The 16,547-nt window shown below is 48.7% G+C and overlaps 1 protein-coding gene across 10 annotated transcripts in view; it reads left to right on the forward strand.

Moving 5' to 3' along the window:
- IP6K1 (inositol hexakisphosphate kinase 1) overlaps window positions 1–16,547 on the forward strand; it is a 124,260-nt gene that overhangs the window by 44,216 nt on the left and 63,497 nt on the right. For 6 of the 10 annotated variants that reach the window (XM_048856556.2, XM_048856550.2, XM_048856552.2 and 3 more), the window contains one exon: window positions 8,308–8,524. The exons of 1 other annotated variant lie outside the window; for it this stretch is intronic. In XM_048856556.2, the coding sequence (XP_048712513.2) occupies window positions 8,308–8,524 (217 nt within the window). Of the gene's footprint in view, window positions 1–8,307; window positions 8,652–16,547 lie in introns of all 10 variants that reach the window. 3 more of the 10 variants (XM_075130652.1, XM_048856558.2, XM_048856559.2) reach the window with 1 other exon arrangement.

Consider the following 16,547-nt stretch of genomic DNA (forward strand, 5'->3'; position numbering starts at 1 on the left):
AGAATGAGGGGGGATTTGATAGCTGCTTTCAACTACCTGAAAGGGGGTTCCAAAGAGGATGGCTCTAGACTGTTCTCAATGGTAGCAGATGACAGAACGAGGAGTAATGGTCTCAAGTTGCAATGGGGGAGGTTTAGATTGGATATTAGGAAAAACTTTTTCACTAAGAGGGTAGTGAAACACTGGAATGCGTTACCTAGGGAGGTGGTAGAATTTCCTTCCTTAGAGGTTTTTAAGGTCAGGCTTGACAAAGCCCTGGCTGGGATGATTTAACTGGGAATTGGTCCTGCTTCGAGTGGGGGGTTGGACTAGATGACCTTCAGGGGTCCCTTCCAACCCTGATATTCTATGATTCTTTAAATCAACACGGGAACCCCAGGCGGCGCAGACCAGGCAGCCTGGAAGGGCTGGTGGGGGGATGCTGAACCCTCGCCCTGCCTTTCTGCCTGAGGCCCCGCCCCTTCCGGGGGCCAGAGCTGCCCCCGCCCCGTACCAGTAAGTGTCCTGACTTATTTTCACCCCTGTGTAGTAGTAGTAGTAGTAGTAATGTTTTTATTAGATAACACATTTGAATTTATATTCTTGCAAAGCGCCATTAACAGATAGGCCTGTAGTATTTGGAACGCTGTGAATACGTATGTAATCCTAGATAATTATACGTGTGTGTGTGTGTATATATAGATATCTTAAGATGTTTCAGCATGGCCCTCTTAACCCGTGGTCCATTAACACGCGGTTGTGACGGCTTGACTCCCGACATCCGCTCGTAAACAGGTCTGTACTGTAGTTTGAACTTTCCCAGGAAAGCTCAGATGTGGATTGGCATCTCCCAAAGTCCATTGTCAGTTAAGTGTTTCTTGACTGGGCACTTACTGAGAATAGTCCTTTCTCAAGTAGCTGACCAAGTGCTTCACTGACGCTACTTAGAATCAAACACATTGAGATGCAAGTACATAGCCAATATTCATAACTTCAGATACAAAAACGATACACACATACAGCATAATCATAATCAGCAAACTACAACTTTTCCATAGACACCTCAGTTGACCTCCTCCACTTGACCATAGGACCAGGGCTTTGGAGCCGCTCCACTGCTCTGGAGCTGCTCTGTGCTCCAGCTCCGGGCTTCGCTCCAAAGCCCTGCATAGGACCCTGGTTGCAACAATGATCTATACGGTCACAGGTTATGTCAATAACATCACATAGGGTTTTTTAAATTAAATTTGAAATTGTAAACCTATACTGATGTTTATTTAAAATATAATTTAAATGAAATACAAAAAAAAATGAAGCAGTACATGATTACTGCAAAGTTTTAAGAGAGTCAGACCACTGAACTGGTGGAAGTCACTAGTTAAGCGCCTAGAATCTGAGTTTGTTGAAGTGCTAAACTAGCTTTTGACAGCAGTAGCGTCTTCTGCAGGTGTAGAGAGAGTATTTTCTTGATTATAGTTTATTCAGTTAGTTCAGTTCATTGGCTAGTTCATTCAAAGTTAAGAAACCAACTGGTAGTTGAAAAAGCAGGAAAGTTTTTCTTTTGCAATCCGTGAATAAAAGCTAGATGTGAGAGGATGATATCTACTAGTTCCAAAATCCTGAAGGATGGGCATGATGACCAGAAACTATCAGTTCAATTCACTAACTACAGATAATACTTCCTTTGTTTAATAAATCAGTTTTAAATGGAAAACATGTTTTGACAAACTTTTTTCTTATGTATCCAATACACTTAAATTTAATTTTTAAAATGTTGGTTTTGTGCATTTTTTATTGAATTTGAATTTCCATCCAGATAGAGCTTGACGCCAATCACAAGCAAGACATTTTTCAGAGTAACAGCCGTGTGAACATCTGATGATGCTACAGCTCACTTCATCGGATCCGTAACATCCGATGAAGTGATCTGTAGCTCACGAAAGCTTATGCTCAAATAAATTGGTTAGTCTCTAAGGTGCCACAAGCAAGACATTAATCATCTAGTAAAAAGTTAAGCTATATAATTGTTTAAATAAGTGTATAGATATAGTGTACCCTCCTGGTTAGCAAAAAGAAACACTAAATTTCATGTAAAGGCTATGATTAGTTGCAGATTGACATGTTTTAATGGGTACCAACCAATGAGAATCAATCTTTCTTTAGGAGAATAACTAAAAAGTACAAACGCAGAATATGATTAAGATTGATTATTTAAATTAAGGTTTTCTACTTGCTGATTTAAATCATGATTAAAAGCTGATTTAAATCAATCCATCCTGCTTCACAAATGTTTTTCGTTAAATTGATTTAATGTTCTGTTGCCTTTTGATAAGATTCTCATTCCTTGGTTTGACATATAGCAGGAACAAACACAGCAGCACCGAACAGCTGCCAAGGAACCTGCTTGAGTGAATAGATCCCTCTCCAATTCATTCTCAGCAATAGACTGACATTATGCATGTTGTGTTGTGCAGTACTACTGCAAGTACAGTGATTTTGATAAGAGGCTAGCTAAACAAGATTAATAAGAGCCAGGGTGAGTAATTCTTAAGCTTTCAAGTATCTAGAGTTTTGTAACTGGTTGAAGGAGCCATCTGTCAGTTTAGTGCCTGTGTAGTGTCCATGTGTAATAATAATCATTTACCATACATGCTTTCCATTAGACTACCTCAAAGGCAAGGGAGTGAGTAATTATGAATGTCAAATAAACTTTTTAAAAAAGGCTCTGCAAATAATTGCCATCAATAAAAAGGGTTCATTCAATCAGGTATATTATTCACTACAAATAATTTGTCCAGCTGTACTTGAAATGGGTTTTGAGTGCTGCAGCCATCACTTTATTTCTGAGAGCACAGCTGAGTAAATGCAGCAGTCTTTCTTAGCCCAGTTTTGTGGGTGACTTTTATGTCAGGTCATTGGGAATAAAACCTTTTGGTTTGTGATTAAGCCTTTGTGTTTTAGGATCATACTGAGGGTATGTCTACACTCGCAAATTTCTGCGCCACAAGCTATACCACTTTTATTAAAATACTAGAATTAAATCGCCCGTGTTAGACTTGCTGGAGTCCGGGGCTGAAGCCTGAGACCCATGACCCAGGGCCGAAGCATGAGGGCTTCAGCCCTGTGTGATGGGGTTCAGGTTACAGGCCTCCAATTTGGGGCTTTGTCCCCCACGCACACATACAGCTGGAGCAGTGGGGCTCGGGCTTTGGGCCCCCCACCTAGGATGGTGGGGCTCAGGCATCAGTCCCCACTCCACGGGTTGTGTAGTAATTTTTGTTGTCAGAAGGGGGTCATGGTACAATGAAGTTTGAGAACCCCTGCATTAGAAGAACAGAGCTGTTATATCCCCATCCTAGAGATACTTCGGGTCCTTTCAAATATGTGTGGCAACAGAGACATCTTGTGGCCAGTTGAGGAAGAACCTCATCTCTGTGTTTCCCATATGGGACCCAGGAGATGCATCCCAGAGCCTGAGGTCAGGATGTCCAACCTGTGGCCCTCAATGTACAGGGCTGCACCCTGTGAGGTTTACAGTGAAGGGTTTGGATCAGTTTTAGTCACTGTGGCGGGCATTGCCTCACCCCCCTCACCCCCCGCAGCACAAGTTACAACCCCTGTCTAGAGCAGCTTTGCTTTGAACCAAAATGCTGTGAGCAGCTGTTGTCCCTTCCCTGCTCCAGCTGTTTAGCAGCTCCCCTGCTGGCTTCCTGCTGCATTACAGGAGCAATGAAAGTACCTGTGGCTGTTCATCGTTACCTCCCTGCTGGGCTGTGGGAACCTCAGCAAGTGGGACAGGAGTTTGACTGACCGCACCTAAGACTGGGAAGTCTTCCTCACGGAGCCTAGGAGTGCGGGAAAATCAACAATCCATTACAACTTCCTGGTTCTCTGCCCTGCCCCAGGCTCATGTGCTAGTTGACTGTGGTCCCCAAGAGATCACTTGCCAGTTAGGGATAGCTGGAGGGCACCAGACACAGCCCCTCCCACTCTCAATATGCCCTTGTCCTGTCCCCACCCTAACAGTGCTACACTGAGGCAGAGGTCAGGGAGGCATAAGAGCTGAATGTGCTGGCTCTGCAGCCACTGGAGACTCCCTCCACCAGGCAGCTTCTGCTCTCTTTGTATGACCCAAGGGGCATTGAGCAAGTAGACTGGGCCAAAGGATCTGCTTCAAAGTATCAGTGTGGACCCATGGCCTCCTTGACATAAGTTTGACTCTCATGCTGATAGGGCTGGTGCCAAAAGCCCACCTCAGGCTCCTGGCATGTGTCTCACCCTACCATTGGCATACTTGTAAATCTTTTCTCCTTCAGCTGAGATTCCTCTGGAATCGCATGAACCCAAGACCTGGGTCACTAAAAACTTCAGATGGTATGACAGTCCCAACCAGGTTGAGAGAGCCGGCAGTGCTGAGGAAATCACGTCTGTCATTGAAAAGGTTGATTATATCCTGGCTAGACCTTCTTCAGGGAACATCTTTCCCTCTTCACATACCTGTGCTGTAGGGAGGCAAGGTGGAGGCTAACGTGCTCCATCCAGTGTGCTGGGGAAGAACTGCAGCCTGTGACTTGATTACAAGAAACCCACATCAGAGCTGTGACAGAACCAAAGTCCTACCTTGGAGGGGCGATGGAACTGTTTGTATGGTGGGGATGCTGAAAGCTGTTGAACCTTGTATATGATGATAGCCATGCATTTGGATGCTATTATGTCAATGCCCATTGCTTTGTCTGGTACAGAGGTGCTGACAGGACCTCACACTGCAGAATGCTGGGAATATAAACTTCTCCTAGGCACCATTGAGACTGCAGGAAGAGACCCCAAATAACTCCTGCCTCGTTCTGCTCTAATCTGTGGCTGACCTCCAGCGCACAGCACCATCTTGCCCCTCTGCTGGTCTCCTCCTTGTGAAAAGGCAGTGGATGGAAACATTAGAAAATTCTACTCCCCTTTTCTATGTGGTTCAAACCCTTGACCCACTTCCAAGAAACACCACAGGGGCTGTCTGCACTCCACAGTTATTGGCACCTGGGTCTGAGCACCCTGCTTAGCCTCATCCAGGTTGGAGCATCCCTACAGCACAGACCTACCCACTTTACTGTGCCTTTACTGTGTCTGTGCTTACCTGAGTGTCTCTGGGGGCATATCCCATACTTCTTTGTGCTGAGACACTCTAGGATTCTTTCCCAGTCCGTTGTGTCAGTTGCAGGAGAACTTGTCTGTCCTCTGGGGGGAAGTTGTGGGAAAGGTATTGCAGGGCTATCAGCATGTATAAGTAGGGGCAATGGTAGCAGATGACAATGGTCAATGGTAGCAGATGACAGAACGAGGAGTAATGGTCTCAAGTTGCAGTGGGGGAGGTTTAGATTGGATATTAGGAAAAACTTTTTCACTAAGAGGGTGGTGAAACACTGGAATGCGTTACCTAGGGAGGTGGTAGAATCTCCTTCCTTAGAGGTTTTTAAGGTCAGGCTTGACAAAGCCCTGGCTGGGATGATTTAACTGGGAATTGGTCCTGCTTCGAGCAGGGGGTTGGACTAGATGACCTTCTGGGGTCCCTTCCAACCCTGATATTCTATGATTCTATGTGAGTGAGGGGTTTTTTTGTTTGTTTTTTTTTGCCTGCATTCTCACCACAAAGGGGGTGGTTCCAGCCTGAGTTGAACTGGAGCCCAGGTTCTAACCTGGCTCACTAGCTAGGCCAGCTAGCCTGGGCATAAAGTACCTCCAAACCCACCTCCAAGGGTCTTAGCCCAACCCTCCCTCTGTCCATGCATAAGACCTGGGAAAGATTCCAACTTAACTGTGTAGTGAAGGCAGAGAATGGCAGGCAGGCCAGCCAATCTGCCCCATCAGCATTTCTCAGGCAAGAGTCCCTCTTTTCTTTATATGACTTCCTTAGTTCTGCAGCACCCATGGGCGTGCAAGACCCTTCACAAACAAATTAAAGGAGCAGGTCCCTGCCTCAAAAAGCTTCTGATCTCAGAGATTCCAGGGCTAGAAGGGACCACTGATCTAGTGCTGCGGTGGGCAAACTTTTTGGCCTGAGGGCCACATTGGGAAATAGAAATTGTATGGCGGGCCATGAATGCTCACAAAATTGGGGTTGAGGTGCGAGAGGGGGTGAGGGCTCTGGTTGGGGGTGCGGGCTCTGGGGTGGGGCTGGGGATGAGGAGTTTGGGGTGTAGGAGGGTGCTCTGGGCTGGGACCGAGGGGTTAGGAGGGGGATCAGGGCTGGGGTAGGGGCATGGGAAGGGATGCAGGTTCTGGCTGGGGATGCAGGCTCTGGGGTGGGGCTGGGGATGAGAGGTTTGGGGTGCAGGAGGGTTCTCTGTGCTGGGATCAAGGGGTTTGGAGAGCAGATGGGGGGTCAGGGCTGGAGCAGGGGGTTGGGGCATGGGGAGAGGCTCATGGGTCCAGGCACCGAGCGGCGCTTGCCTCAAGTGGCTCCTGGAAGCAGTGGCATGTCCCTTCTCTGGCTTCTAGGTGTGAAGTGGCCCCCGACCCTCGGAGTGGGGCCATGCCATGGCTTCCAGGAGCCGCGTGGTACGGCCCCTGACCCAGCACCCCAGCTGGAGCGCCGGAGTGGGGCTGAGCCGCGTGGTGCGGCTCCCAACCAGGCTCCCCAGCTGGAGCTTGTGGGCCAGTTCAAAATGGCTTGCGGGCCGCAGTTTGCCCACCCCTGATCTAGTGTGAGCCCTTGTATAGCACAGGCCAGAGAGCTGCCCCATAATAATTTCCACAACAGAACTTTTAGAGAAACAGCCCATCCTAAATTAAAAATTGTCAAGGATTGTTCCAGTGGTTAATTACTCTCACCATTATAAATTTACACCTTATTTCTGGTCTGAATTTGCCTAGCTTCAACTTCCAGCTAATGGAGCAGGGTCCACATGAATCCTAAGCACGCTCAAACTAAATGTTCATGAGCCAAGCCACTAAGGCGGGATCAGAAGCAGGATATGCTTTACTGGGGAGATCCTGCCATGCATAAGGGGCAGCATGAGAACGCAGGAGGCATGTAAGGGGATGCTGACTGCTGGGCGGTAGAGGCTGGGAATGCTGGCAAGCTGGGGTTAATGTTGCAGTCAGTTACTAGATCACTGAGGTACGGCAGCACTAAGTTAGGAAGGGCCATGGGCTTGTCTCTACTGTCCATTTTGTTGTGAGCAGAGGCATCTGGGACGTAGACTGAGGTGGTCAGAGTGACAAGCCAGCAAGGCAACTTGAGCAGCTGCGTTCAGAATGGACCCGAGGCAAGCAAGGTGTCATATTGGGGGCCAGTGAGGAGGGGCTGCAGTAGCCATGGTGTGAGACATTGAGGGCTGGGGTGAGAGTTTAGCTGTGTTGGCGAAGAAGAAAAGGCCAGTTTCAGAGATGCTGCTTTTTCTTATGCAGCGGGATTTGGACACAGCCTGAATATGTGGGTCAAGAGGGAAGGCCGAATCAGAGAGGTTACAGGGCTGAATGACTGTGGGGATGATAGTGTCCGCAGGAAGCTGAGAGGCTGGGGAGTGGGGCACACAAGCAGCTCAGCATTGGCCACCTGATCAGGTGAGGCAGGGTGAATGGGGGGCTGTGCTCGAAGCTGAAGCCAAGGAGCTTGAAGAAGATGATTAGTGGAGCTGGAGGTGCCAGTGGAGAGAGTGGATGGGGAGTGATGTAGGCAGGGATCGGGGCAGGAGGATGCGGCCAGAGGCTGTGTTTTGGGTGGTAGCGTGTGCCATCGGGAGGGCAGGCGCGGGAGGTTACAGCAGTCCTCACTGGAGACTAACTAGGATGGTAGCAGTTTATCAAAGATAAAGTTGGATCCCAGAAACTTGGTGGCAGAAATAGCAGGATTTGGATTCCTGAAGGAGTTTTCTGTGTATTTGTGCTACTCTTAGCGCTAGATATTTGCGGGGAGGGTTGGCAAAGGGGGGGTGTCTCCCTCATAATGTATGCTGCAATTGTGACATCACTTTATTAATGGCAAGATCCATTAGCACATGGAAATAACTTTCTAAGTGGAATCAAAATACTAGATTTCTTCCAGCCATCACTTGATAAACCCCTGTGGGAAAGTCCTGCTAGCCCTGAAGAGTCAGAGCATATGCTGGACGTGGGGGTGGGGTGGGGAGCTGGACATTTTTGATCCAAATACTAATAGTAGCGAGTGTGTGCATCCCCGTCCATGCGGGCAGGGCTACAGGTATGGTTGAAGGATCACCTTTGCTTCATTAGTAGAAAACTTGTTGGACTCTGTGGTAAAAGTTACTAGGGAGACAGGCCAAACAGTGAGGTGAGAACAGCTCTTTTCTCATAGGATTCTCCATTGTTTTGCAGATCAGAACAAGACTAATTCCTGGGATTTCTCAGCCGTGGCTGTCTGCCTCTCGTGAAGCTGCCCCCTCCCAGCCCATGCGGCTCTCCCCATGCCCCAAGCGTGCAACTGGTGCCGAACGCAATGTGTGTTTGTCAAACCATGGAAGTGGGCAAGTATGGCAAAAATGCCAGTCGAGCCGGAGAGCGAGGGGTCCTGTTGGAGCCTTTCATTCACCAGGTGGGCGGCCACAGCAGCATGATGCGCTACGATGACCACACTGTTTGCAAGCCCCTCATTTCCCGAGAACAGCGCTTCTATGAGTCCCTGCCCCCGGAAATGAAGGAGTTCACGCCTGAGTATAAAGGTGAGCCCCAGTGCTGCTGCACAATGTAGCTTCCCACTCTGTGGGGCTCCTGCAGCTGGGGGCAGGTTCTGTTTGTCATTCCCTTCACTTCTGCTGCTCTCCACTGATATGATGTGAACGGTGTGGTGGGTAGGGGTGTTCTCGGTCTATGTGTACAGGGCTGAGCATGTGGCTGATGATCAAGGAGATAATTTCAGTGCCATGCTTCATTCTGAGAAGAGTCCTGAATTAGCTCCTGACTGAGCCATGTTCAGTGTATGTGGATCGGCCGGAAAAGTCCTGTTTTGAACCCTGCCCAGATAGCCTCAGAAGGCTCGTCCTCTCACTCTTCACATCAAACAAGGAAGTTGTTAAACGGAGGTGATGGGTGCCTCTTTATACAGCTGCATGCCGAGTGTGCTGGGTTCCAGCTTTCGTTGCAGGGAAATGAATATGGAGGTATCACCAGGGTGAAGACCCTGCTTCCGGATGGCTAACAAAAGCAGAAGTGAAAGTGCTGCTTCCTCTGAGCTTCCCCTAAGCTCCCGGCAGCGCTCAACACTGTTCCCCACGGCACTCAGCACTGAGTGTAAATAGAACAGTGAAGTCGGTACCTTTGCTTTCTGGGCTTGACTGTATCAGCTCTTTTCAGTACTCTGGTTCTTATGGGGTTCATCTATGGGAACAGATGTGTGGAAAATATGAACAAACTGCCAAGGCAGATGTTCTGAATCTGGTCCTAAAAATGTGAATTCCTGGTTTTCCTGACCAACTTGCTGTTTGTGAATATTCAGGGGAATGGGGGCATTTGGTGGCAGCAAAGCATGTTGAGCCGTCACCCCCTCAAAGCCTGATCTGCTTTGCAGGTACCCTGCCTTCCTATAGACGTGAAACGACTCTGTCTTGGGCGGGCTGAGCTGCATCTGTGCCAGAGTAAGGCAGTTAGATACGCTCCCTGGAGGAAGGACCTTTTCCTCTTGGCTTTCCTCAGCATTACCATTACCGCAGTCTGGATGCGGGGACTAGGTCCAATTTACAGATTCACCAGGCACTCCATGTCCGAGTGCGCTGGTGTGTGATTCATGATAGTACGTTAACCCTTGATGGGTGTCTAGCTGGTCGTCCTAAAGAGCTAGTGAAATCTTTACCCCTCTTGTATGTGCCACATTTGTCACTGAAAAACCATTCACAGATGTGTCAGAGCGTGAAAACGTTCACTTGGAACTGAGTTTTCTACCCCTCCAAATGCAAACAGTCTTTAGGAGTCACCGGGCTGACCAGGAGCACCAATAACTTTTCAAAGTGACCAAAAGCTAAAACTAACTCTGGTTTAGAGTCTTCCATCTCCAGCAGGAAGTGATTTGTGGGGCCATTGGGATATGAGGAATTGCCCTTCCCTGTGGCCAGGCTTGGCAGAGTTAGATTTGCATGTATGTAATTTCAATGGAGGAGGATGTTTGTTTTTAAGCATTTTTAAAATTTGTATCAGTTTAAATTTTCCTAGTTGTGGGAAATTATAGGGGAGTCAGACATTTATTTAGTGACAGTAGACATTGAGGTTCAAAAGGTTAAAGTTTTATAACCATTCAGACACGCACTGTCAACATCAGATGTCAGACTATCCAAAGGAAATAGCCTTACATCAAACGCAAAGCTCTTAAGCAACTGTTTCTTACATTGCTGAGCTATAAATGTCTATGACTTTGGATGGAAATATATTTTCATTGGTTTGTGTGTTTAGGGGAAACGTAAAAACCATCTCCTTCCAGGCCTAGAGGTAGGTCACTACAGGTCACCTCTTCCAGCCTCAGGTGGAAGCTTGAGTCGAGACCTGTGGGGGAGGGAGGTTCACAGCAGGAAAAGCATCACCACTGGCACATGTCAGTACAGCTCACTCGAAGCTACTCCCTCAAGCCAAGGGGCAGGACTCCTGCCAGCTAAAACTCCTCATTTCCCTCACTGCCCACTTCTCCTCCCTCCACCCCCACTCTGGTCCTCTGCCTGGCCCAGGCTCTTTGGGGGGGCACATGCTCTGCATGGCACATGCAGACTTTGGCTTCTCTTGTCCCCTTCCTGCCTGCACACTAGGTTATCCACTTGTTACCATAACTCCATCAATTGACTGCTGCACGACAGGCTTCCTGTTCCTCATGCCCCTCAGGGGTGGGAGTCCAGAACCCCAGGCTGATATGCTCAAAAGCTGGGAGCTGCTGCCATAGTCTGCCCAGGTACCCCCAGAGAGTGTTAGTGTGCCAAGGGGAAGCAGGCAAACTTACAAACATGGGGCATACCCTGTTCAGGTGCTGCTTCTCACATAGTCATGCCTCCATGAGGAAATCTTCACCTGACATGCTGGACACTGGGCTGGCTTCTCTGTGATTGTGCACCTGGTAACGAGGCAGCCAGTTGACAAATGCAGACAGCTCCCAAAAATGTGTCCATTTCCCTCCCTTTTTATCAAATTTTGAAAAATTTCACCCAGCTCTGGAAACAGGGAGAGACAGCTCAAGATGTGAGTGCAAACTCTCCTAGCCAGCAGCGATTACTGTCCTGTTAGGACTTCTACACAGGCCCCAGCCAGAGTGCCGCTTGGCAGTCTGAAGAGGAGCCCTGAGTTGGAGCTATACTGTGACATTCCCACTTCTTGTTGCCATCTCTGCAGAGTGGAGTTACTGTTGGGGGATTCCAATTCTTAACTGGGTATTTCCGGAGTCTATAAGTTTCATGGTTTTCTCCATCTTGCACTAATACACTCTCTGGGACATGTGGGGAGATTAGGGGCATGTCCATGCAAATGATACTGTGCAGCAAATTGGGTTGTAATTCTGCCACGCTCCAGCCTGCTGCAGTGCCAAGTGGCTGCGCGGGCCCAGCCGCCACGGCACTAACATGCACTTTGCTGTCTCATGCACAGGCTGTCTCATGCACTTTGCTGTCTCATGCACAGGCTGAAGCAGCATTACAGTAGAGTTCCCTTGGGAACTTTTAATGCACAGCAGCAGGTTCACCCAGACAGTTAGTGTGCAGCACGCTGGAGCGCTCTAGATTTACACCCCAGCTTGCCGTGCAGACATTGCTCAGGTAGACGTGCCAAAGTGAGCAGCTCCTGACTTTCTAATGCCTGAGTTGGGGGCTTGGAGTCCAATGCCCCAGTGGGCACCGGGAGCTTGACTGCTCAAGCCACAACCCACCAGGGAGAACTTGTATACACAGTGGCTCTTAAGGAGACATCCTTAGCAATTGCTGTGGACAGTTGTTGCATCAACCCCAGCTCTAGCTGCAGGTCTGCACCCTTCCCTCAACACCCCCAAAGCACCCCTGGAGCACGGTGGCAGGGGACTGTGGTGGCCTGTGCATGGAGGCTGCCTCAGGTTCAGGAGTGCCATGACTCACAGTAAGATCACAGCTCCAGGAATGCCAGCTCAGTAATCGACTCGGTGTGCCCAGGTGCAGCCCAGCAGCGGCTCTCCCCACAAACCTTAGAAAGCGCCTCTGCCTTAATCATAGACTATAAGGGTTGGAAGAGACCTCAGGAGGTCATCTACTCCAACCCCCTGCTCAAAGCAGGACCGATCCCCACCTAAATCATCCCAGCCAGGGCTTTGTCAAGCCTGACCTTAAAAACTTCTAAGGAAGGAGATTCCACCACCTCCCTAGGTAATACATTCCAGTGTTTCACCATCCTCCTAGTGAAAAAGTTTTTCCTAATGTCCAACCTCAATCCCCCCCACTGCAACTTGAGACCATTACTCCTCGTTCTGTCATCTGGTACCACTGAGAACAGTCTAGAGCCATCCTCTTTGGAACCCCCTTTCAGGTAGTTGAAAGCAGCTATCAAATCCCCCCTCATTCTTCTCTTCCGTAGACTAAACATCCCCCGTTCCCTCAGCCTCTCCTCATGAGTCATGTGTTCCAGTCCCCTAATCATTCTTGTTGCCTTCTGCTGGACTCTTTCCAATTTTTCCACATCCTTCTTGTAGCGTGGGCCCCAAAACTGGACACAGTACTCCAGATGAGGCCTCACCAGTGTCGAATAGAGGGGAACGATCACGTCCCTCGATCTGCTGGCAATGCCCCTACTTATGCAGCCCAAAATGCCATTGGCCTTCTTGGCAACAAGGGCACACTGTTGACTCATATCCAGCTTCTCGTCCACTGTCACCCCTAGGTCCTTTTCTGCAGAACTGCTGCCGAGCCATTCGGTCCCTAGTCTATAGCGGTGCATTGGATTCTTCCGTCCTAAGTGCAGGACTCTGCACTTGTCCTTCTTGAACCTCATCAGATTTCTTTTGGCCCAATCCTCCAATTTGTCTAGGTCCCTCTGTATCCTATCCCTACCCTCCAGCATATCTACCTCTCCTCCCAGTTTAGTGTCATCTGCAAACTTGCTGAGTGTGCAATCCACCCCATCCTCCAGATCATTTATGAAGATATTGAACAAAACTGGCCCCAGGACCAACCCTTGGGGCACTCCACTTGATACCGGCTGCCAACTAGACATGGAGCCATTGATCGCTACCCGTTGAGCCCGACAATCTAGCCAGCTTTCTATCCACCTTATAGTCCATTCATCCAGCCCATACTTCTTTAACTTGCTGGCAAGAATACTGTGGGAGACAGTGTCAAAAACTTTGCTAAAGTCAAGGAACAACACGTCAACTGCTTTCCCTTCATCCACAGAACCAGTTATCTTGTCATAGAAGGCAATTAGAATTGCCCTTGGTGAATCCATGCTGACTGTTCCTGATCACTTTCATCTCCTCTAAGTGCTTCAGAATTGATACCTTGAGGACCTGCTCCATGATTTTTCCAGGGACTGAGGTGAGGCTGATTGGCCTGTAGTTCCCAGGATCTTCCTCCTTCCCTTTTTTTAAAGATGGGCACTACATTAGCCTTTTTCCAGTCATCTGGGACCGCCCCTGATCACCATGAGTTTTCAAAGATAATGGCCAATGGCTCTGCAATCACATCCGCCAACTCCTTTAGCACTCTCGGATGCAACGCATCCAGCCCCATGGACTTGTGCACGTCCAGCTTTTCTAAATACTCCCAAACCACTTCTTTCTCCACAGAGGGCTGGTCTCCTCCTCCCCATGCTGTGCTGCCCAGTGCAGTAGTCTGGGAGCTGACCTTGTTCGTGAAGACAGAGGCAAAAAAAGCATTGAGTACATTAGCTTTTTCCACATCCTCTGTCACTAGATTGTCTCCCTCATTCAGTAAGGGGCCCACACTATCCTTGACTTTCTTGTTGCTAACATACCTGAAGAAACCCTTCTTGTTACTCTTAACATCTCTTGCTAGCTGTAACTCCAGGTGTGATTTGGCCTTCCTGATTTCACTCCTGCATGCCCGAGAAATATTTTTATACTCATCCCTGGTCATTTGTCCAATCTTCCACTTCTTGTAAGCTTCTTAATCTACCAGAACTGGCACAGGGAGCCAGAATAGGCTTCGGAGGCCCCACAGCCAGTATCCAAATTAGCTGATTCGACTCCTGGGCAGCCCTTATGAGTCTCCAAAAAGCTGTGGAAACCCCAGTGAGCTCCATACTGGTGGGGGTGACCCCAGCAGCTCACAAGGCAGGTAGTTCTTGTGCCTGTTCCCTCCCTCTCGCTGCAGGATCTTAATGCCTCCCAGCCACTTCTGGCTGTACCCAGCCAACACCCAGGAGAGGTGGGGAGCTGTTACCCCCTGTACAGAGGGCCTGAGGCCCAGAGAAACAAAGGCCACCTCCAAACATTTTGGTCTAAGTTACTTACCCAGCATCACATAGAAAGTCAGTCAGGGCCTGCATTCAAACCCAGCTCACCTGGGTCCCAGGCTAATGCTTTAGCAATGTGACCAAACAGAAAGTAACTGTCACCTTAACTGAACTGGCCATTCCACATAACTCAACCACTGACCCAGCTACTAGATAGATAACACGGGAGTGGTGGTCTTATTTAGTCTGCAGAAGAGAAGAGTGAGGGGAGATTTGATAGCAGCCTTCAACTACCTGAAGGGGAATTCCAAAGAGAATGGAGCTAGGCTGTTCTCAGTGGTGGCAGATGACAGAACAAGGAGCAATGGTCTCAAGTTGCAGTGGGGGAGGTCGAGGTTGGATATTAGGAAACACTATTTCACTAGGAGGGTGATGAAGCACTGGAATGTGTTACCTAGGGAGGTGGTAGAATCTCCATCCTTAGAGGTTTTTGAGACCCGACTTGACAAAGCCCTGGCTGGGATGATTTAGTTAGTGTTGGTCCTGCTTCGAGCAGGGGGTTGGACTAGATGACCTCCTGAGGTCTCTTCCAACCCTAATCTTCTATGATTCTGTGATCAGGATTCTGGATTAGGGGCTCAATTCCTGACCTGTACAAGACGTGTGATCCAGTGGTTAGACAGGATAGACAAGCAATAGATTTAGCACATTCACTTCCAAAGGCAACGTGGATGAGACCTGGGTTCTTTCCCTAGCTCTACTGGAAGTGACCTGCAACCTCAGTTGTTGTATCTCTAAAATGAGGCAGTGGGGTAGGATAGCTGCCTGTTCCTACAGTAGGGTATGGGACCTCAGTAAAAAGGGCTGTCTGTGTAGGGCTCAGAAATATTATCAGCAGCCAGTGGAATAGGAATCTTGAACTCATGCGGGGTCCCAGAGCTGTCATGGCTTGCAGTTCCCTGATTGCATCTGTGCAGTATTGCTACAAGTTGGGTAGTGACTGTGTGTGTACAGCCGGACACAGTCTCATGGAGCACTGGAACAAGTCATTTCTGGAGCTGAAGACTAGCTCTCGCTGGGTGCAGACCAGGGATAGGAGTGTTGTGTGAATCTTTCCTCCTGTTCTCTCTCTCTCTCTCGGGACAAAAGCCCTATGTTTGATAGGGCTGTATCACAGCAACCTCTTGACCAAATGCCCCCACATTTGCATTATGAATTCTCCCGAGTCCTGAACTGCCGTGTCCATTTTCAGTCAATCTGATTTAAATAGGGTTGAAAACTGGGCTTTAAACAGAAACCCTGTTGTCACTATGGAGTTGCTAGCATAACTAGGATAATTCCCAGGACGGGTGTCTGGCATGTGCTTCCTCTGCTAGCTTCCTCATGCTGCTGAAGGGTAAAATGTCTGTTGTAACAATCCACCCCAATTTTGGACTGCAAAAACCAAGCCAGGAGACCAGAGATCCCAAGTAGAAATGCTTAATTCACTACCATGGATCCTTCTCTTGGTTCTCCAGTGATGGGCACATGGCTACTATTGCTTGCTGTCACAGATAGGCACTCATTTAATTTAGAAATACAAAAAAACTACATTAATGTTTTTTACTGAGTGAATTAGAAATCTGAATTGCTGATGACTTCTTCGAGCAAGAGCTCTGAGGAGTGCTGTTCGGAATGCCTAGGTGAATTTCCTACCTGTCCTCCTAGAAGAGGACCAGAAAAGCGCCTTCCTGAACTGGAGACATCACATAGATGCGTCCATAACTAGTTGGAGTGACCATCTGAGAGACGTTGCACCGAGTCTCCCTTGGGCCCCTCCAATGGCAGTGTCAGTTGAGGAGTCACTAGCATTTGGTTTAGACCACACCTTGAGCTGTGGCTTTCGAAGATGCAGAGAGGCAACACTGCCTCACCAAACAGACTGCTGGGTGCGGGGTGAACCTTGCCTGCATTAGCTGAAGCGCAAGCTGCTGACGTGGCAGGAGGATAAGAGATGAAACTTTCAGGCTTTCTGTAAATTGAGGATGATGTGTTGGTGGGCTTCCTGTGACTGCTGAGGCTGCCCTGCCTGTAGGCGTTCAGCCACCATTGCCATGCCCTCCTCTGCGGGGCTAGGAACCCCACAGTGATTGCTACGTGTTCATACATCAGTGCCAGTAGCTGGGTGTGGTAGTTTGTTTGAGGAATTTTCCCTTTGCAAGATCCTCGTGCAGGTT

Source organism: Caretta caretta, chromosome 7, assembly GCF_965140235.1.
Source record: "Caretta caretta isolate rCarCar2 chromosome 7, rCarCar1.hap1, whole genome shotgun sequence".
NCBI lineage: Eukaryota > Metazoa > Chordata > Testudines > Cheloniidae > Caretta > Caretta caretta.